The sequence below is a fragment of the Gorilla gorilla genome, chromosome 8, assembly GCF_029281585.2.
Source record: "Gorilla gorilla gorilla isolate KB3781 chromosome 8, NHGRI_mGorGor1-v2.1_pri, whole genome shotgun sequence".
Classification (NCBI taxonomy): Eukaryota; Metazoa; Chordata; class Mammalia; order Primates; family Hominidae; genus Gorilla; species Gorilla gorilla.
Window position 1 is genome coordinate 116663039 of NC_073232.2, and position 21580 is coordinate 116684618.

Genomic DNA, 21580 nt, shown 5'->3' on the forward strand with positions numbered 1-21580 from the left:
ATCAAGGCAGTAGGCTGGGTGCTGCTGGAAGTGAGGAGTTCCCTGAGACAGGAATGATGGAGGAATTGCAGAAAACAGTGATGTCCAATATTTGATTTTAAGTTCCTCAGACCTCCGGTGGCAAATCTGCTACGTCAGCCCTGCGTTGTGATTGCACTTCGGGGGCACAGGCATGGGGTGGTAAGGATGTGAGGTGACACATCCAAGAAAAAGGACAGTATGTGCAAGAGACAAGATGCACCCGAGAATCTAGAATGCTATGGCAACAGCAAACCAGAGCCACAGCAAGTAGAAGAAATGCAATTCCTCCAAGAATTCTTGGAGATATTAGAGGGTTTGGGGGCTTCCCAGCACATAGAATGGAAAGTCTAGACTTGTTGTTGTTGTAAAGGACAAGGTGACCCCAGTAGAATACAGGACTATCACCTGAGTTATAAATCCAACATGGCGTTACTGCTAGGAAAAAGCAAAGATGAAATAAAAAGGAAGAGTTGGACAAAATAAGAATCAATTGTATAAAAACTAAAAAGAAAAAAAAGGCAGATTTAAAATCCACACCAAAGTTAGTAAAGAACAGAATTGATTGTTGTGGAAAATGGAATCAGGCCAGGTGTGGTGGCTCATACCTGTAATCTTAGCACTTTGGGAGGCTGAGGCAGGAGGATCCCTTGAGGCCAGGAGTTCAAGACCAGCCTGGGCAACATAGGAGACCTGGTCTCTACAAAAATGATCATAGAGAAGATAAGAGAGAAGAGGGCAGAGAATAGAAACCAGCCTACAAAGAGTTGGTTTCTGATTATGGAAATGAGCCCCTAGTCAAGGATGTAGTGGGAAAATATTTTCTGGAGATGAAGAAATACCTGTACAGGCTGACCATGTTCCAGGCAAAATCAGTGACAGGAGACTCTCTGTAGACTTGGCCTAGAGGAAAGTCCTTTTGTGTGTATGTTTCATCTACAATAATGAAGAAAAATTCTCTGTGAGAATTTAGGCAAGAAGAAAAAGCAGATAGATGCCTAGTTACCCTTTTTTGTTTTAATAGGAAAATGAGTGGAAGGAACCATATTAACATATTAATAGTGGTTATCTTTGGGTAATAAGGATACAAATTGTTTAAATTTGTTCCTTTTTTGGTTTTTTTTTTTTTTTTTTTAGCTATTCTAAAATGGATGGGCTGGGCATGGTGGCTCATGCCTGTAATCCCAGCACTTTCGGAGGCCAAGGTGGGTGGATCACCTGAGGTCAGGAGTTCAAGTCCAGCCTGGCCAACATGGTGAAACCCCATTTCTACTAAAAATACAAAAATTAGCTGGGAGTGGTGGTGGGCACCTGTAATCCCAGCTACTTGGGAGGCTGAGGCAGGCAAATCGCTTGAACCTGGGAGGTGAGGTTGCAGTGAGCTGAGATCACGCCATTGCACTCCAGCCTGGGTGACAAAAGTGAAACACCATCTCAAATAAATAAATAAATAAATAAATAAAAATAAGAAAAAGTAAAATGGTTATGTATTACTTTAGTATCCTGATTTAAAAAACAAATAAACACTATTAATAACCTTGCCTTTCTTTCAGGGACCAAATAAAATTCCACCTTTCCCAAGAAGCTTATTAAAAGCGATCTCTAATTCCTCTGTACTTGGCTCCCCTCTGGCAGTTGCGGAGGCCCGTGTGCACGTAACTGTTACTTGCGTGTGTCTGCCTCATTCTACACACTGGCTTCTTGGGGGCGAGTCTTATTCAATTTTGAGTTCTTCATATTGCTTATTTACTAAGTAAATACTCAAATATTTTTTGAACTAAGAATGAATGGAAAGCATAATTGGATATCTGAGTTAACTAGTCAGAGGCTCACTTTTAAGTATCTGTATCAAGTTATTTTCTAATAATATATTTACTTATGACTATGGGTCTGCCCTTCCTTTAAATTCATGTGAAACATGTTACCATGATGGATGATTTTATCTGAATTATCATTGGCATTTTTAGCTGTGAGTGACTTCCAGACCTGGTCCCTTCTTCCTTCTGAGCTGCAAAACAGCATCAACATTTGCCTTCGTGTTCTTTCTTGCTTAGAGAAAGAAAAGTGAACTTGAAGATGCTAAACTTCTACATTATATTGTATTCATTTAGCTTGGCATTTGCCAGTGAGAAAGAAGATCCCCTTTTGTGCCTGAACTGGATGGCTCAGAATCCCAAAGCTTTTCCTATGTGTTTGTCTCCGTCAACACTTGCAATAATAATAGTGCATGATAAATAGCCACAACATCTCCGTGGGATACAAAAACAAGCACTTATTTCTTATTCACACACGTGCAGTTGACAGAGTTTCAGCTGACCTAACCTGGGCTTGCCTGGACTTGGCTCTGGGATGTGGATTGGGCTCAGTTCTGGACCACATGTTTCTTATCCTCCACGTGCATGTTCTTCTCATGGGGGAAGGAAGGAGAACAAGAGACAAAGCCACGCATACAGGCACATGTCATGCCTCTCTACTTGTCTAATATTCTGACCTCCCATTGGCTATAGCGAGTCACATGGCCAAGGCTAACATCAACAGCAAGGGAAATGCACTTCTCTCTTTAGGTTGTGGGACAAGGGGAGAGAGTGAACATTTGTTAAACCGTAAGATAATCTACCCCAGGATTACAGCAGTTTTTATCCTCATGATTTTCCTTTGCTGCACTCTAAATTTCACTATTCAGATAAATTGAGAGGCATGAGAAATGGCATGGTAAGTTGTGGTGGTCTACCATATTTTCTGCTTTCTGAACTTTTACATGTTCTAGATAAAACCACTCCTAGTAAATTATTAAATCTGCTGAACATTTTTCACATGATGCACTTGCTTCATTTTAGGATCTCCCTCTTTTTTCATTTCAAATATTAAACTTCTGGCAGTCACCTCCCAGACATTTTATATGCCAGAAAACATTCTTTTGCAACAAATCCCTAACAACAAATTTCCTAGCTCTTTGCTCATTTGCCTATAACACTGTCAAGCAAAGCTCTTCAGGACAGAGATTCCAGGAAATGAATAATAATGTGCTTTCAAGGACTTAATGCAAGCAAAGAAACCAAAAATTGATTAAAGAAATATTGTCCACTAGATAGATATCTTCATAATGAAATAAAGCTCCTGTTTCATTGATGTTAATTTGAATTTTATACAGAGCCTCTGTAATTGGGTAGAATCCTGGAGAGAGGAATCAAGGGAACACAAATTATAAGCTTTTTCTATCATAATAAAGGAAGCATGCTTCATATCATTACTTTTCCTGCAGAACAGGATTTGATTCGGAGGAAAATCAAATTAACTTTTTAAAGTACTAGTATTATGTAACGTGACATAGTGTAAACTATCATAATAATTTGTTAACATTTATTAAATGATTAAATTACTATATGCTAAGTACTTATATGCTGGCATAGACGTATATTCTCTCACTTAAATCCTCATAATAGCCCTGTGAGATAGATATTATTATATCCCGCATTCATAATATAATATGTTATGCAATTGAATCAAAGCCATAGATATGCCTCTCTAAATTCAAGATAGAGGGTAAAATAACAAGGCAAGAAAAATAGGGAAGACTCAGCATTTCACAAGCCAGGGCGCGTAGTTGTTTTCTATTATTGCAGAGTGAGTTTTTCAGTTTCATTATGAAGGTAAAAGCATTGTCAGCATTCAAACCATTGACATCAAGTCAGAAAAACTTATTTGAGAAGTTTATTGTACTGATATTTCATCAAATGTACATTAAGGGGTTCCAAATGCAATGACCTACTTTCTAATCCCACCTTAGTCTATGTGATGTTTTGGCTATGCTGCAGTTTTCCTGTATGCGTTATTGATTTCAATCTCACTCTTATTTCTATTGGCAGGTTGTTTTAACAGCAACAGAAAAGGTAGGAGTAGGTTATAAACTGAGGCTGTACTTCTGTCGTGCACTGTAAGCATTTTCTGGACTCCCCTGAAGCCTAGGAGTGCCAGGAGCACGAATTCTCTGGCTGTAATAAAACTTTCTATATTTGGATGTGATTTATCTCATGAGTTGGTTTGAGGTATCTCAAAGTGTATATTAATTAAGCTCCAGCCCCACAGCTGGCAGCCTGTGTCTCTGACATACCACTTCTAACGGGGACAGCTTGCTGACAAGAGGTTTGGCTATTACTTAACACCCATATACTTTATGAATTTTCAGGATTTGAACTTCTGCATGACTTTGGCCTGAATGATTTCCATAAAAATAAACTGAGTCCCAACACTTAGAAATACATCGCTTGTAAATTGTCTTTTCCGCTCGTTTCAATATTGTTAATTCCTTTTATCTTCTTGGTGTCCTGACGGGTTCTTATTACTCCAGCTTCAAGAATCCAGAAGCAAGTTTATGACTTTTGTGCATGTTGTCTGCAGAAAGACAGACCATGCTGGTTGTATGCTCAAAAAAGAAATGCCCCTGGCTACCTCCTTTCTCTGTGGCATTATTCTGCCTGTGCAAAGAATTATTCCTGTTCTAACATCTCTGAAAGTGACTGAAGAAACAATTTTTTTCCTTTCTCTAACGTGCTGCTTGATATTCTGAATGCTGATGATGCTGTTCAAAGTATTTTCAATCTATTAAGCATTAACCTTTCAGTCTTAGATTCTCCCATAACACTTGGTGCATATCTCAGTTTACTGGTTATATCCATTCCTGGATTATCCATTCTATGGTGAAGTCACACCCTACAAGTGAACTTGAGGGTAGAGAATGTGTCTTATTCTTCTTTCTATCATGAGTGCTTTTACAGGGCCTGCCATAGATAGGTCCTCAGTACCTGTTCATGGAGTGAATGAATAAATGGGGGAGTGAATGAATAAGTGAACAATAATGTACTCTGTTCACTTTATGAAACCAACAGAAACCTTGAGATTAAAAAAGAACTAAAAAGAAAGATATAGGCCTAGCTCACTTGGGAAAATGCATGCAGAATCCTAAATGAAATTCCAGCAAACCAAATTCAACAGTACATTAAAAGAATCATCCAGTATGAACAAGGAGGGTTTATCCTGAAGCTGAAAGGATAGTTTTCTATTAAGAAAGCTATTGCTGGTGGTGTGGAAATGTAAAGTGTTACAGCCATTTTGGAAAGCAATCTAGCAATATCTATTAAAGTTGAAAATATATATGTCTTTTGAGCCAGCTATTCTACTCCTGGGAATCCATCCCACAGAAGTAAAAGCACAAGTGCATGAGAATACACATAGAAAAATGTTTCCTGTAGCATGGTTCAGAGTGGCAAAAAAATGGAAACAAAGTTAATGCCCATCAGTGGAGAAGAATTAAATTATGATGGCACACGCACTCTATAGGATATTATGCAACCTTTAAAGAGAATGAATTAGAGTGATGATTTCTACACGGTATTATTTGATGATAAAAAGGAAAGTGCATTAAGAGTAATTATAAGATCCCATTTGGCTAAAAAGTAAAAACAAACCCCAAAAAGCCAAACAGAAAACAAACAAATCTGTGTAGTTGTCTATTTACTCATTGAATAACTTTGTAAATATTACTTATTTTGATCTGTTTCCTTCTTTGTAAAATTGGGGGCAATAATAGTACATATCTTAGAGGATTTTTGAGAGATTAAAGGAGCTAATACATATAAAATGTCAGGTACATAGAAGGTAACTGATGAATATTAGCTATTATTATTAGGTTGTAGACCTGAATAGAATATGCAGAATCCAATGAAAAATATGGAAGAATACATAGTAGATTGTTAACCTAGTTTTGTTTCGTGTAGAAGAGGGGCTGATGTTGAAGGGAGAAAGTTCAAGTAAATAAGGAAAATAAATGTATATTTCACATTTATGAATTTATTTTAAATTGTGGCACATGGAACTATATATAAAGAAATTAAAATATTTTTAAAAGGAAAAATCTGTTACTAGGTTTATCAAATCAATTGACCCAATAAGAAAGAATAGTACAAAATTATATACATTGAAAGACATTTACTAAAATTCAATCCCATCCCTCCTTAAGCACCTGTAAAAAAATTTTGAAAGGTGCTTATTTAAATATATAAAGGATAAATATTTAAAATCATAGCCATCATTAACTCTGATAGGGAAAGAATAGAACCAGACTTCTCATTTATGTATTTTCTGGGATGGTAATTCTGCAAGTGGAAAAAACGGATTCTTGTAAGTGCAATAATTTGGGAACATGTTGCTCACAAGTAGCCCACACCTGAGTTATGGTGAATATCAGGATGGCAGAAGTCTAAGAGGTCCTTTTCCACTTTTTGTTCTAGGTTAACTGTCACTTCCTCAGAGATGTGGGCCCAGAGACATGGCCCTGTTTCTTCATATGTGTCCCCTTTACCTCCATGCTCTGTCACATTGCTCTGTGTCCTCCCATTGCAACCATTAATTAAGGGAACACCAAGAAACACAGCGAAACTTTCTTAAGAATTTTCTCCTTATGTGCTCTAGCTGTTATTTACACTGTAGTTTCCTTGATTTAATCAGATTTCTTCGTGAAAATTTTTCTTCTTAAGGACTTTTTAAAGAAGTTTACCTTTATAAAAGCAACTTGTGTGGACACTGCCCCAGAGTCATGATGACGTCATTGCTACTGTGTGCATGGCTTGTTGAGAGGTATTGACTCATGGTGGAATTTCAGGTGTTGGTTTTTCATACTTGCAAAAATGAGGCAGTAGTTCTTGCATCCCACCTTTCCTGGAAGTATTTTGTGCACAATAGAATGCATTTTTATGGAGTGCTTTTCAGTTCCCCTGATGGAGTGAGTTTCACATTGGCAAGATAGCGTTATGATTGCTATCAAAGTTCAAAGACCATTTTTCTTTCTCGTGGTTAACTTTATAAGCAGCCAGTGTGACCAAACAGCTAGGTTATCTCTTATCTTTCTTAGTGCTTTGTGTTAAGATCTGTTTAAGCCTGTGACTATTTTTTTTCCCTTTTTTGGGGGTAGGGTGGTCAGGAGAGGTTTTCAGAATTGAAAGAATTTCTTCTCTTTTTTTTCTTTCTTGTGATCACAAAATAACTGTGTTAAGCTTTATACTTGAGCAGAACTCTAGTATAGATAAAATGTGTATTTGCCCCCAATCAGTTGGGCTGAATTTCTGTGTTGTACTGTAGTGATTATAGCCACTGTCAGATTTTCTGATTACTGGCGTCTCTACCAGCCACCCTTAGATAAAAAACTCCATTTGTCCTGAACCAATAAGCACAGATGGGCTATTTAACCATGTTCATATATGTCTTTCTCCTCCAGGTCCTTATGAACATGGAAGACATAAAAGTTCGTGAAACGCAGATTTTTGACTACAGGAAAAAAATAGCTGAATCAGAGATTAAATTAAAACAGCAACAGAACCTATATGAAGCTGTGAGATCAGACAGAAATCTGTATAGCAAAAATCTGGTTGAGGCTCAGGTAAATAATATATTTATATCCTTACATTTTGATTTATTTTTACCCTGCATTTAAAACTGTTTCTGTTATCCTAATGGCAGAATTTAGAATAGATTAAAAAAAAAAACTCATGGAATTCATCTGAAAAGATCAATTTACGCAAAACTATCAGGTTATTTGAAATGGAAATGACACATCTTAATAGGATGTGGAGATCATGGTCCTACTTTTAATTATTATGTGAATTACTATTCTCGTCTTTCTACTTTTTTTTTTTTTGAGATGGAGTCTCACTCTGTCACCCAGCTGGAGTGCAGTGACGTGATCTCGGCTCACTGCAACCTCTGCCTCCTGGGTTCAAGTGATTCTCCTGCCTCAGTCTCCTGAGTAGCTGGGATTACAGGCGCATGCCACCATGCCTGGCTAATTTTTGTATTCTTAGTAGAGACAGGGTTTTCACCATGTTGGCCAGGCTGGTCTCAAACTCCTGACCTCAAGCGATCCACCTGCCTTGGCCTCCCAAAGTGCTGGGATTACAGGCATGAGCCACTGTCCCCAGCTCTCTTTCTAATTTTTAAAACTGCTAATAGCTACCATGACTCAGAGGGCAGCAGCATACTCTTGAATTCCAGAGCTTCACTTCAAAATCTTTTAGTTATATGTTTGTTGTGCTTCCAATTCCTTTTGTAAAAGGAGGAATAAGGTGTGTGCGTGTGATGTTCATTATGCATATTTTGTGTGTATCTCATGAGAATATTTTGAGAGTTAATACAATAAAGTACTTTGAGGTCGATGGGCACTAGAGACAAAGGAATAGTCTAGTTGTAATTGATCAAGAGACCATTGTTTTCAGAGAGCGTCCCTTAAAAGCTCTTAAATATATATTGAACTTCCATAGGGACGATGATGTCTAATTCACTTTCAAACATTTCTCCTTTCATTTTGTTAGGATGAAATAACAGATATGAAGAGAAAGTTAAAGATTATGATCCATCAGGTAGATCAGCTGAAAGAAGACATCTCTGCCAAAGAGTCCGCACTTGTGAAGCTGCACCTGGAACAGCAGCGAATAGAAAAGGAAAAGGAAACATTGAAGGTACTGACCTCATAGTAAAAGCAAAGGACCAACAGTTCATCAGTCCGCTCAGGTGGCCTCCAGTCTCACTGAAGGCAGCCAGGGGCAGGGAGAACAACCACGCCTGCCTGTGGTCACAGTTGCTAGTTACCCAAACCAAGCACACAAGGCACCAGGAAGATGAGCTTTACCATCTGTAGGTCAGGGCTCCTTACAGGTAGTGCTGCTAGGTAGAATGGGGGAAGGGAGCAGTGGAGATGCAAACACACCCCTTTCATTTATGCGGGCTGTCATACATCAGTGGGAGAGAACCTAGCAGGTTGGCAGTGCCAAGAAATCCTTGAACTTACAAGCTCGCTACAATCCCTCTGCATTCACAACCAAGTACAACCATTGTGCTCACACCCAACCCTCCCAAACTCCTCCCTGGGCCTTCTATAAGGTGATGCTTTGTACCTCTGTTTTTTACTTTGTGTGCATGTGACGTTTCTATCTGCAGTCTTATCAACTGGGTGTTAGAGCTCTGTTCTCACTTGGTTTACCCTTGACCAGGTTTGTAGTTCACTTTACCTCTGCAGGTCTAAGAACTTTGCAGCTGCTCTTCCAGGGATCATCTCTGTCTTCATATATCTTACTAAGACATACCCTTTAAAATCTACTAATTTAGGATATTCTATGTCTACTAACATAAGGACCCTTTCCAAGAATACAAAGCAAATAATTATGCCATTTTAAATCCTCTAACCAAATATGTTTCACTATACACACCACTAAACCTAATGTATTTTTCTTTTTCCTATCCAGTCCAATAGATTTCCCTTCCAATCCAATTGACCAAGGATTAAAAAAGGAACTTCTAAGAAAATAATGCCACTTTTGTTATGAAAATATATGTGCAGAATACTCATGGGTGCTTAACAGCCACTTGCAGAAACTGTTTACAACAAATTAGAGACTGGGTACCTTTCTTTCTGCACATATTAGCTTTCAAAGATAGTCACTGTCTTGAAAATTTATATCTAGTGTTGGGCAGGCTCAATGCCATATTTTCTAGATTCTAAGATACCATAGATTGAAATAGGCACTCTCAATTTAATAATGAGTTTTGTCAAGTTAATGATAGGTTTTCATGGAAATAAAATTACTAAATTAAATTAACTTAAAGCTCATTTTATTTGAGAAAGATTAAACTGTAACAAAAGTGCATGTACAAAAAAGATATTGTAACTGATATATTTACCTGTCTCAGACATTCATCTCCCCCACTCTAGCTTATGATAGAAAAAGAATAGAAGATTCTGCATTGTTTTTTATATATAAAGAAATATACATATATTTTCTAAAACTGGAAAATGTTCTGCATCTTTGCCCTTGTACTCCCTGTTTGAAACCAGAGTTTTATAGAAAACAGTTTGTTCCACTGTGGAGCTTGTAGTGGGATAGGGTTTATTTATTGCTGAATGAATCGGAAGAAACTTATTTTAAACATTGCTTCACCCATGAGTGGTATGGATCATGTTAGCAAGGCTCAATGTAATCCATTTGGTGCATCATCTCTTTCCCTTTAAAGGATGGTGTTGGGTCTCATCTCTTACTTTCCCTAGTAATGCTCTATTCAAAAGATTAATTATTACTCCATAATGGGGTCCAAGTTGGAACTAATGTCGTTCTACAAAATCCTGCTTTAGAACAAGTGTCCTATACAAAATATCAATTATTCCTAATTCCTCAGAGTTTGACTTTAGCTAATATTTGTTTCATTTATGGCCTCTGCCATCAGGTGTCTACATAAAGCTCAAAAGAAGCATCATAATACAATAAAATACAGGGCAATAAAGTCCTGTATCATTTGGACCTGGGCCAGCAGATTTGGCAGCTGGTGAACATGAAGGATGATTAAAAGGCTTCTGCTCCAGAGACTGCTCCAAATGGAGAATCCCAGGTCTGGATGGCTTTGGGTCATCGATTATAGGAAGATGATAGCTTTGGACTTACAGTTGAACTGGGATGCCCTTTCTCCCTGCATTTCCAATTAAGGCAAGAATGAGGAGCAGAGAGAGAGGCCTGCCTGATTTATTATTTGAGTCTATCCAAGGGTGACTTGCAATGGTGCTCCGACTGGATAATTTTGGCCTATCATTAAGCCCGTTTGACATTCTCTAGAAAAATATGACAGCTCAAATGTTGAGTTTTAGCCTCTTGACTTTTTTAGCCTAAGAATGAATCACATTTCACACAGGTCCCTGGATTTCATGCATCTGAAGTCTGCCAACCAAAACCTTGAGGGAAAGGGCAGATTTTCTAGTAACTTTGCTCCAAGAGACATTTATCTCATTATTGCGAGTTGTACGAAGCTACGCGGGTACATAATCCCTCTCGGAGGGGCAAGCCCTTGCCTGCTAGGTAGCCTGTGAGATACCCCTGGACAGGACAATTCAATTTACGACTTTTCCAAGCCGATAGGCAAACAACTGTCTTTAGTAGGTCATCCTCATCTCCATTCATCCCCTTCAGCAGACGAATCTTGTCCTTCCATGTTTCTTTTACTTTTTCTGTTGCTACCAGGCTCCACTGATGCCTGAGGATTCTGTACACTGTCAGCACATTATGGTTGTGACAGGATGTCAGTAGTTCTCTGCAGATGTTGCTGTGTCTGCATTCATCTGCCCATTGTGTCCCAGGCTTGTTTCATCAGCACTGAAGGAACCATCTCATTTGGAGTGTCTGCCTTCCAGTCCTAACAAGCCCCTGATTCTATCTTGTCTCTTTCCAATCATCCTACATGTATCTGATAGCACTTTGATTCTTGGTGAATAATTCAGCAGCAAATTCTCTGTGTCTAGAGCTCAGCACCACATTAGAGCCTGGCTTAAGGGCACCATATTCTTTTACTCAGTGGACTCTGTAGCCTGCCATGGATAGGGAGCTGTTATCCATGAGAGAGAGAGAGAGAAAGAGAGAGAGAGAGAGAGAAAGAGAGAGAGAGAGAGAGAAAGAGAGAGAAAGAAAGAGAAAGAGAGAGAGAGCCTAATTATTCTCAAGGCTAGAAGACTTCAGGTGGTACTATTTGTTTTGATAGATTTAAACAGATGATTTCTATGAAACTCGTGTTGAGATCATGTATGAATGGGAGAAATTCTACAAGTATGACTCTTGAGATATGATTTATGCCCATAGCCAAATCTGGTTACAGATAATCCATAATGCATTTTGCAAAACTGTATAATTGTGGAAGCAGTGAGTAAAGGCTGTGTCCCACCATCTCATTATAACTTTTTACCACCGGTAACACTTGGATAGGTGCAGAAACCTCAGGTCCCACCTAGGGCGTTGCTTGATGAGCTTTTGAATGCATAGTGGTTGTTGCCATCCTTCCTGGGTGAGATGGCTCAGATTTATAACTGCTAAATGCATTAGACCCAAGATATTTTGTTGATGTTAACATTTTCTGCCAATGTCTAATGCCACATCTTGTTTACAGCCCATAAATTTATGACATAAGGAGACCACTCAGAATTTTGATATATTATGAAAAAAGTACCCAGCAATGCCAAATGCACAAGTGGTTTTACATTTCAGACAGATACTTTTACACACTGTTGATTGCATTTGAATATAACAGGGGTTTCATTTTGTTCTGCTGATGGATTCTGATCAGCTCTTGGCACTTAAGAACAGGGAAGTGAATGTTGCACATCTGGGAAAATAAAAGTTTTATTAAAGAAAGCATGAGCCAAACAGGTATTTTATTGCTGTCTTTGCTGTCACCTTAAATGATTATAGAAACAGAAAGGCTGGTTCTTTGTTCTCTTTCCTAACAGACAATCCCCCCAAGTGGTAAATACTAGATGAGATCTTTTCTCAATAAGTATTTCCTTTTGCTTATCCCTAGACCAAAACATATTTCATGAATGAACAAACAAAATGTCATAAAAGAAACCCTTCGTTTTATAGTACCCGGTTGCATTCAGTTTGTGACGTTACACATCTGTTACAAGGTACACAGTATCTTTTACTGTTTGGATAAGTCTGAGGTGTAGAATTAATGACTTTTGGTTTTCATGGGGCAGAGACAGACCGTAACTAAAGTTGGGTTGGTTCAAAGGCACTTAAAAGTATGAGGTTTCCATCATCTTGGTGTCATTTCTGGGTAGGCGGGGGTCCAAATATTGACTTGAAGGAAAAAATTATTACTCTTTTACTGACATTTGCCAACTTGCAAGGCATTGACAAGTTGAAACCTTAATATTATCTTGTCATCTCCGTTGTGATTCCAGCATGGGGGAAAGCAGAGCTCTTCCTCCTCATTTGCTTCTTCTTGTTCTGACCTGGTCTGTGATATCCATCATCCATCCCAGTTGGGCATGGAACCTCTCAAAGGCATATTCTTCTTTCCTGTAACGTATGTAACTTTGGTTCCCCCACTGCATGCCCTATATAGTGCATGGCGCACAAGGCCTTTCCCTGTCTGGCTTAGCTGTTTGTGAGCCTTACCTCCAGCTATTCCCTACCTAACTCTCTAATTCAGCCATACTGGCTGTTCCACTGTCTGGTGAACACACCAGGTACTTTATAGTTTGCATGCCTTTGTTCCCAAAAGCCTGACTGTTGAATGCCCTGCTCTAACACATACCCTTCCATGTTGGCAATATCTGTCAACTGCCAGTGACCTGACTGGTTCTTCCCTCTAAACCCCAGGCAGAAATATAAACTCCTTTATGTGTACATGCATGTCCTTTTCACACAGGTAGATAGCATTTTCACACTTGTTGGTTATCCATCATCTTCAATGGATGGCGAATCCCTCAAGTCTTGTTTATCTTCTATATTTAATTTGGAACTCTTGGGTGGTGACAGTAGAAGGAGCACAGGCTTTGGAATCAAAAGATCTGGGTTGGAATCTCAATCTGCTATTTAATAGCTCCATGACCTTGGGCAAGTTGCTTGCTTTTGTCTCTGTAATTGCATTAAATGGAGATAGGAGTAGTTACGCAAATGCCTAGTATCATGCCTGGGATATGGTAGGTCACAAACAAACTTGTGGAATAGAAGTGAACATGCACTTTGATGAGACAAAAATTGTCCTGCTGAAACTTAACAGTCCATAGCACCCTTTCTCCATAATTCCTGTGATTTTCATATAAACTTAGGGGCCAGATTCAGGTCTGAGCTCTCTGAGAAAGCATCCCTGCTACCCCGAGTCTAATGATGATTTTTTTCTTTGACCTCCCATAATATCGATTCACTGTCTGTGTGATAATCAAGATGCTGAAAAATTATTGCCTGGACTTCTTAATATTTGCATAATATTTGTCTATCTTATCCTCTCATCTGTGTTGGAAGTGCCATAGAAGTAGGATCTATATATCTTTTTATAAATGACATCCCTTCTGTTTCATCAGGATGTTTTACAAGATAGACAGTTATTATCTTTGACTAGTTTAATTTTGCTTACAAAGGGCTTTACCTTTGCAGTTCGTGTGCTGGTGGTGGTAGGGCCATTACAGGAGCTGGTACACACAGAGGCCTCCCCTGTCCTCACCCCAACATCCTGCTCTGCACTATTCTTTGTGAATTCTCCTGGTGTTTAGCTGGTAAGAGATGAAGTGCTGCTGAATACCAATGAAGCCCCTGCTACACATATATAGAAAAATGATAGAAATCCCTCAAGGGCACAACTCAGAATAAACATGATGACTGTAATGTGCATTGCTATTTCTTTATGAGTGTGTGTGTGTGTGTGTGTGTGTGTGTGTGTGTTGTAAGCTTGTTTTGCTTTTGAGATTGATCAAACTGTGTTAAATGAAACATCAGAGGAAAGAGTAAGAAGCACAACTGTACATCTGAATCCGGGCCCTGTCGTCCTGGTTTGTGCTGTAACGAATTGAAATTTGCCTGTATCTTCCACTCTTTGTCAGGCTGAGCTGCAGAAGCTGAGACAACAAGCCCTGGAGACAAAACACTTTATTGAAGAGCAAGAAGCTGAAGAGAGAAAACTCCTGCGAATAATTGCTGAGGCTGACGGGGAGAGGTTGAGACAGAAGAAGGAATTAGACCAGGTAGAGCATCTCGTTGTCAGACTTGCAGACCTTGTCAACAGACACGAGTATTTAATTCCACCCTTCGAAACTTCCTTCCTCTCTAAGCTCTTCCAACCAGCCCTATTGGAAGAACAGCAGCAGAGACCCATCTTGTGTTGATTAATTATGAAATATTCACTCCTTTATTTGACTTATGAGCACTTCCCACGCCTTAGTCACTCCTCTTAGTCTCTAGTCCCTCTAGGCACTAGGGACACAATGGCCACCAAGACAATAAGGTTCATCCTCAAGGAGCTTGCATTCTAGTATAATACAGTTGCTCACATACAATTGCAATTAATAATTACATGATTTGATCTTGACTGGGTGTTCACATGTATGTGTAAGATATGCCTCCCTCAAACCTTATCACAATGTCGGCACATTACCCATCCAACATGAAAAAAATAAAAAACAATTTGGGAGATAGAAACCCAAATGCATACTTTGGGGGTTAGAAATTTAACTGCCCTGAGGGACCTGGCAGAGAGAAGTTGGTCAGTGCAAGACAGAAGGAAGTAGTGGAACTTGGCAAGAGCTAGCCCACCATGAAGTCATTCAGATTTGAACATTTATAAATATAATGGGTTTGGAAATAAACAAAATGATACACACATGGGCTACAGATTATTAGATGATTGGACTATTATTATTATTTTTGAGACAGAGTCTCTCTCTGTCACCCAGGCTGGAGTGTGGTGGTACCATCTTGGCTCACTACAACCTTCTCCTCCCAGGCTCCAGTGATCCTCCCACCTCAGCTTCCCAAGTAGCTGGGACTACAGACATGTGCCACTGCACCTGGCTAATTTTTATATTTTTAGTAGAGATGGGGTTTCATCATGTTGGCCAGGCTGCTCGCGAACTCCTGGCCTCAAGTGATCTGCCTGCCTTGGCCTCCCAAAGTGCTGGGATTACATGCATGAGCCACTGTACCCAGCCTTGGACTACTATTATTAATATTATTAAGGATTATCTGTTGTGTGGTGTTTTCAAAAACTCTAATGGGAGGGCTCCAGTGTTGATTGTCTAGCCAGCTCTTTCCAGTGCCCAGCCCATGTGGTGCCCAGTACATGTGGGCGTTCGATAGATACTCATTGAATGAATGGTGCTGTCACAGTGAAAAGCTAGGGCTCCTCCTTCCCTGGTGACTATGCCCCTCCCTACCTTCCTAGGTCATCAGTGAGAGAGATATCCTGGGGTCTCAGCTTGTTCGGCGCAATGATGAGTTAGCTTTGCTCTATGAGAAGATCAAGATCCAACAGTCTGTGCTGAATAAAGGGGAGAGCCAGTACAACCAGAGGTTGGAGGACATGAGAATCCTCAGACTTGAGATCAAGAAGCTTCGCCGGGAAAAGGGGATTCTTGCCAGGAGTGTGGCTAATGTTGAAGAACTCAGGTAATAGATAATAGAACTCAGGGCTGAAGGCGCAGTGCAACATGGGGAGCTCCTAAAATCACTTCGTAGTCATGCTTGTTGCTCATTGAAGGTCTTTATCGAGTTGTACAAAATGAAGTTTACAGGATGAAATTATTAACAAATAATAAGAGCAGCTTTTCCATAACATCTCCATTGTGCCCATGCTGTGTCACAATAATGAACCAGCTTCCTTTCTTGGGGGTATGGGCGAGTGCAAAAAGGTTTTTAAAAAACCGCATTCTGGATTTTACAAAAGAATTTTCAAGGAAATTAGTTACAGTTCAGAAATTTTTTCCCCCAATGAGCTTTCTTGAATTTCTTTAATAAGTCAGTATGCAAGAGAGGGAGCATCAATATTGAAATTTAATCTGGTAACATTTGCACATCTTTTTCTTGGAATTATATACAGGAAGAAAAGAGGTGGAAAATATAATTTTATCACTACTTGAAAACTTCGTTTCCTTAGAAGGCGGCCAAATTTTATATCTCACTTTTGATTTATCTTCTGCAGCTTTCACTTTAGCTTAGTGTGCCTTCTTCTTTCTTTAAATCTTGCATTACACAAGATCTACTTTCCCTTTGGGAAAACGTCACCATGTTTTATATAGGCAATTGCAGGAAACCAAATAAGAGTTCTGGTATTTTCTCAGTAGCTATCCTTATTCCCCATAGACTTGTAGATGAACAGTATCCTTGACCATCTTGGAATAAGGACATGGTTTGGATCTGCTTCTCAAATCAATTGGGTTAGAAGATAGTTTGGATATTTAAATGCAATGAATATATTCAGGAATAGCGAGGTCGCCACTATCAAGGATAAATCAATACTTTTTCTTTTTTTTTTCTTTTGGAGTTGCTTGTATTTCAGATGATGAAAGCAGTACAAATTCATTGTAGAAGATGTGAGAAATGCAGAAAAAATATAAAGAAGGGATTAGAAAATCACTCATAACTTTACTACCCAGAGATACCACCACTGACATTTTGGAGACAAATGGATTCATTCTAAGTAGCTATCGAATAGTCTCCAAACCATCACTAAACTTGTCAGCCATGAGTTATTTTTATTACATACACAAAGGACCACATTTTATCCATTCCCATTCAGTATTGCTAGTTTGTTGATAATATATTTTATTTTTCTTTTCAATGGGAAGATAACTTAATAAAGGTTGGCGGTCAGCTAGTATGAATTCCAATCTGTCTGGCTACCTACAAGCTGTGTGACCTTGGGCAAGTCACTGAACTTCCCTGAGCTTTGGACTTGGCGTCACAATTAAACAGGAAAACAATGTGCCTAGTATAGAGTCTAGTACAAAGCAGGCCATCAAATACGGTAGCTAATATTTCTGCCCTCCCCTTCTGATGACATTCTAGAAAATTGAAGTGTTAAAAATATGCTTTTAATTCTAAGCAGCTTGCTCTGAGCGCCCTGTTGAGTGAACATCATGCAGTTAATTCTAATGGTTTGTCTTGCTAATGAGAGGAAGTTGTATTATTGGTTTAAATGAAGCGATTAAGTAAAAGAGATGGCTTAGTATTAGTAATCTGCACCCCTGCAGCAGGCGAGGACAGGTAATAATATCCTTATTGCCCGTGTCAATGCAAGTGCTTGCTTCTTCTCTGCCTCCCAACGTCTCATTTGATAGGGCGACAGCCAGCTCGCAACACTGAGGATGGCTGTCACATATTACCTATCAACTAGAGATTTCTGAAGATTTTAGTGGTGTGTTTCAGCCAGAGCTAGTTATTCAGGACTTTTTCAGCCATCTGTGTAGTTGTGGAACTCAAGATAAAATCTCATTACAACTTCAAACTTGGATTTCTCAATCCGGACTGCATGTGAGAATTACCAAGACCTCTGAAGCCGGGGACCCATGCTAGACTATTAAACAGAATCCCTCTAAAGATTGGGTCCAGGAGAAGAGGTATTTTTCAAAGCTCCCCAGGGGATTTCAATGTGTAGTGAGGGTAGAGACATATGCCCTAACTAGTGTTAGGTTATCACCTGAGCCTCAATATATTGCTGTCAGGTGCTGAGTTTGTGGACTGTAGCCTGTTCACTTATTACCACTATAGAGACATTCAGAAACATTAAACAGTAGATTGAAACTGTCATAATTCACTGCTGAAATGGTCTGACTCTGTGTCCCCACCCACATCTCACCTTGAATTGTAATAATCCCCACGTGTCATGGGTGGGGTCCTTGTGGAGATAATTGAACCATAGGGGTAGTTTCCCCCATGCTGTTCTCATTGTACTGATGTAGTGAATAAGTCTCACGAGATCTGATGGTTTTTATAACCGGGAGTTCCCCTAGAGAAGCTCTCTTGCCTGCCGCGATGTAAGATGTTCCTTTGCTCTACCTTTGTCTTCCTCCATGATTGTGAGGCCTCTCCAGCCATGTGGAACTGTGAGTCCATTAAACCTCTTTCCTTTATAAATTACCCAGTCTTGGGTATGTCTTTATTAGCAGTGTGAGAAAAGACTAATACAATCCCCCTGCCCTTTGTTCTTTTCGTATACTTATAAATTTATTGAGTATCCAGAACCATGACTCTGACTCTGAAGCCCTGGCACTTTTTTTTTTTTTTTTTTGAAAGCTAAGCCAATTCTTGAGCTCTGCAAGAATTAATATCATCTTGCCCAGATTTAGGAGGCTGGTCCCTGTGTTCACAATATTCTCCCTAACTCCAACTTTTTATATAAGACATAGTGTGTATGCAACCAATTAAAGATAGATAGGATATTCAAACGGGTGGATAATTCTTTGCAAAATCAAGTTTGTCTTATTCAGACAGGAGTTTTTTCACATGCAAAGAGAATTGTTGAAGGAGAGGACACGCTGCCGAGCCCTGGAGGAGGAGCTGGAGAATCCCCTGAATGTGCACAGATGGAGGAAGCTCGAGGTAACATCTGGCAGCGTGTTCTCCCCATCCCCAAATCTCTCCTCCTATCCCACGCGAAGCTTCTAACCTAAAGCACAACGAGAAGCGAGGTTTTATTTAATGCTATGCAAATTGTCACCTAAAATGTAAGGCTGTATCTGATGTAAATTGAGTTCTCTCAGAACCAGATGGTTCATTTGGGTTTTGTTTTAAAAGTCTTGCACAAAATTCTTTCTACCTAAAGAAAGCCCAGTGAAAGCTGTGAACCTGCCTCACCAATTGACATTTATTTTTCTGGCTTGGGTAGGTTTTGGTTAACCAGTTATCCTAAGGCTGCCTGTTAGTCTTGGATGTTCATGGCCTTTAATGATATTGGTCACCAGCATCTCCACCATCTTTCAATTGATCTTTGCATCCTTTTATTACTTACAGAAAATACGGTTTTGTGAACTGCCCTCTTTTTGAAAGCATTGCGTTAGCCAAGCCCTTTCTCTTAGAATCTGGGGATACAGCTAAAGTCCCATTGGTAGGGGATGGATAATCAACTTCATATTTAATTTAATTCTATGACTTTCTGATAGTCATTACCACCAGCACTGAAAATGACAGTTAAAGACAAACTCTGCTTATTCAAGAAAAAGCCATCTCTTTAGTTGTAACTAGCAATGTGGATGCTAAAAGGGCCTTCGACTAAATGAATGATCAGGGTATTGGGAGATGTTAAGTATGTCATATGAGATAAAGCAGGGCAGGTATAAGAAAGAAAATCAGCCAGGGAGATTTTTGTTTTTGTTTTTCTTTTTTTTTTTGATGGAGTCTCGCTCTGTCACCCAGGCTGGAGTGCAGTGGCGTGATCTCGGCTCACTGCAAGCTCTGCCTCCCGGGTTCACGCCATTCTCCTGCCTCAGCCTCCCAAGTAGCTGGGACTACAGGCGTCCACCACCATGCCCAGCTAATTTTTTGTATTTTTAGCAGAGACACGGTTTCACCGTGGTCTCAATCTCCTGACCTCGTGATCCGCCCACCTCAGCCTCCCAAAGTGCTGGGATTACAGGCGTGAGCCACCATGCCCAGCCTTTGTTTTTCATTTTAATTTTTTTCTTTAAGAATGGAAAAGACAATATGTATTTTACATAGGGACCTGTAAGAGAGGAAAAAATAAAAATTCCTTTAGTTTTGTTTTTAATTTTTATTTTTTCCTTATAAGAAAAAAAATCAGCCAGGTAGATTCTTGTTTTCCATTTTTAGTTTTTCCTTTTAATGAAGAAAGCATTAAGGATAATGCATTATAAATTGTTATGTAAACATGAGGCCTGAATTTTAACAGCATCCAACCCTGCCAGGTGAATGTGTGCCAAATCTAGTCCCAATAGATGGATATCAGTTGGCACTGCTTAGTATTTCTTAAGCAAAGTCAGAGTCAATAGCATCTCTCTTTTTCTTTTCTCTTTTGGACCCTCATTCCTTCCTCTTTAAATGCCAAGAGTGTTGTAGTTTACTAACCCAATAGTAATATGGATATGTCTGCAGAAGTGGAGATGAAGATTTTAAATTCATTTACTGTCACATTAGTTTATTCCATGTGTTTTCACGCAGATCTTTAAAGTTTCCAATTCCACATCAATTTCTGTTAGAAAAATTAGAAAATAGAGACTCTGGGAGGCAGTTGAAAATATTTAGCTGTTAGATTAATTCAAAATGTCAGTACAGTTGAAAGTGAAGCCTTGGCTGAAAGTGTAGAGGACACATTACCAATTTATAACTGTATATTTTGTTTGAATTGTACACAACTAGTGAAGGAACATCAAAGCTTTGTGGATTGATAATTCCATTTCAGAGCTAAATGCCATGGTAGTGTTCTGCTGCCAATAATTAGCAGAAGTCCACATCCTGGAAGCGGTCCCCATCATAGACTGCAGTGAATCTTCCTGTTGACAATTACCAAAGGAGAATCCTAAGGCTGAGTGAATTAGGGAGCCCTGCTTCATTCCATTCAAGAATTCTAGGGGCTGGGCACAGTGGCCCACACCTGTAATCCCAGCACTTTGGGAGGCCAAGGTGGGAGGATTGCCTGAGCCCAGGAGTAAACCTGGGCAGTCTAGTGAGACCCTGTCTTTACAAAAAAATTAACCAGGTGTGGTGGCATGTGTCTGTGGTCCCAGCTACTTGGAGACTGAGGCAGGAGGATTGCTCGATCCCCCAGAGTTCAAGGCTGCAGTGAGCCATGATCGCACCACTGCACTCCAGCCTGGGCAACAGAGTGAGACCCTGTCTCAAACAACAACAACAACAAAAAGAATTCTGGAAAATTAAGTAAACAGAGGAGATGGTAGGGTAAGCCTCAGCATGGGAATTGAGAATTATGCCTTTGGAGCTTGGCATATTTGGGCTTGATTCCAGCTCTGAGCCTTGCCAGTCTGGGTAAATGACTTAGTTTCTCTCAGCCTCAGTTGTCCTATCAGTATAAAAGGAGAAGACATACTGTCTCCTAGGGCTGTCCTGCAGCTAAAGTATAATGTTGTATAAAAAGCACTTAGCATAGTATCTGGATGGTGGCAAAGAATCATATATCAAGCATAGTAGCTACCATTATTGTTATCCCCACTGGTGGAATAAACATATTTACTTTGTATTTATGGAATAACTAATGCCATAGAGAAAACATTAGGAAAACTGCAGTGTGCCTT

General features: G+C 39.5%; 1 protein-coding gene and 1 pseudogene across 3 annotated transcripts in view; both read left to right on the top strand.

Moving 5' to 3' along the window:
* Positions 1 to 21580, top strand: part of CFAP58 (cilia and flagella associated protein 58) — a 103194-nt gene that overhangs the window by 33100 nt on the left and 48514 nt on the right. For 2 of the 3 annotated variants that reach the window (XM_063710477.1, XM_063710478.1), the window contains exons 10-12: positions 7289 to 7450; positions 8379 to 8525; positions 14423 to 14563. In XM_063710477.1, coding sequence (XP_063566547.1) covers positions 7289 to 7450; positions 8379 to 8525; positions 14423 to 14563 — 450 coding nt within the window. Of the gene's footprint in view, positions 1 to 7288; positions 7451 to 8378; positions 8526 to 14422; positions 14564 to 15759; positions 15984 to 18802; positions 18915 to 21580 lie in introns of all 3 variants that reach the window. The other variant, XM_004050061.5, reaches the window with a different exon arrangement.
* LOC115936147 (uncharacterized) lies at positions 14870 to 14983 on the top strand (annotated as a pseudogene).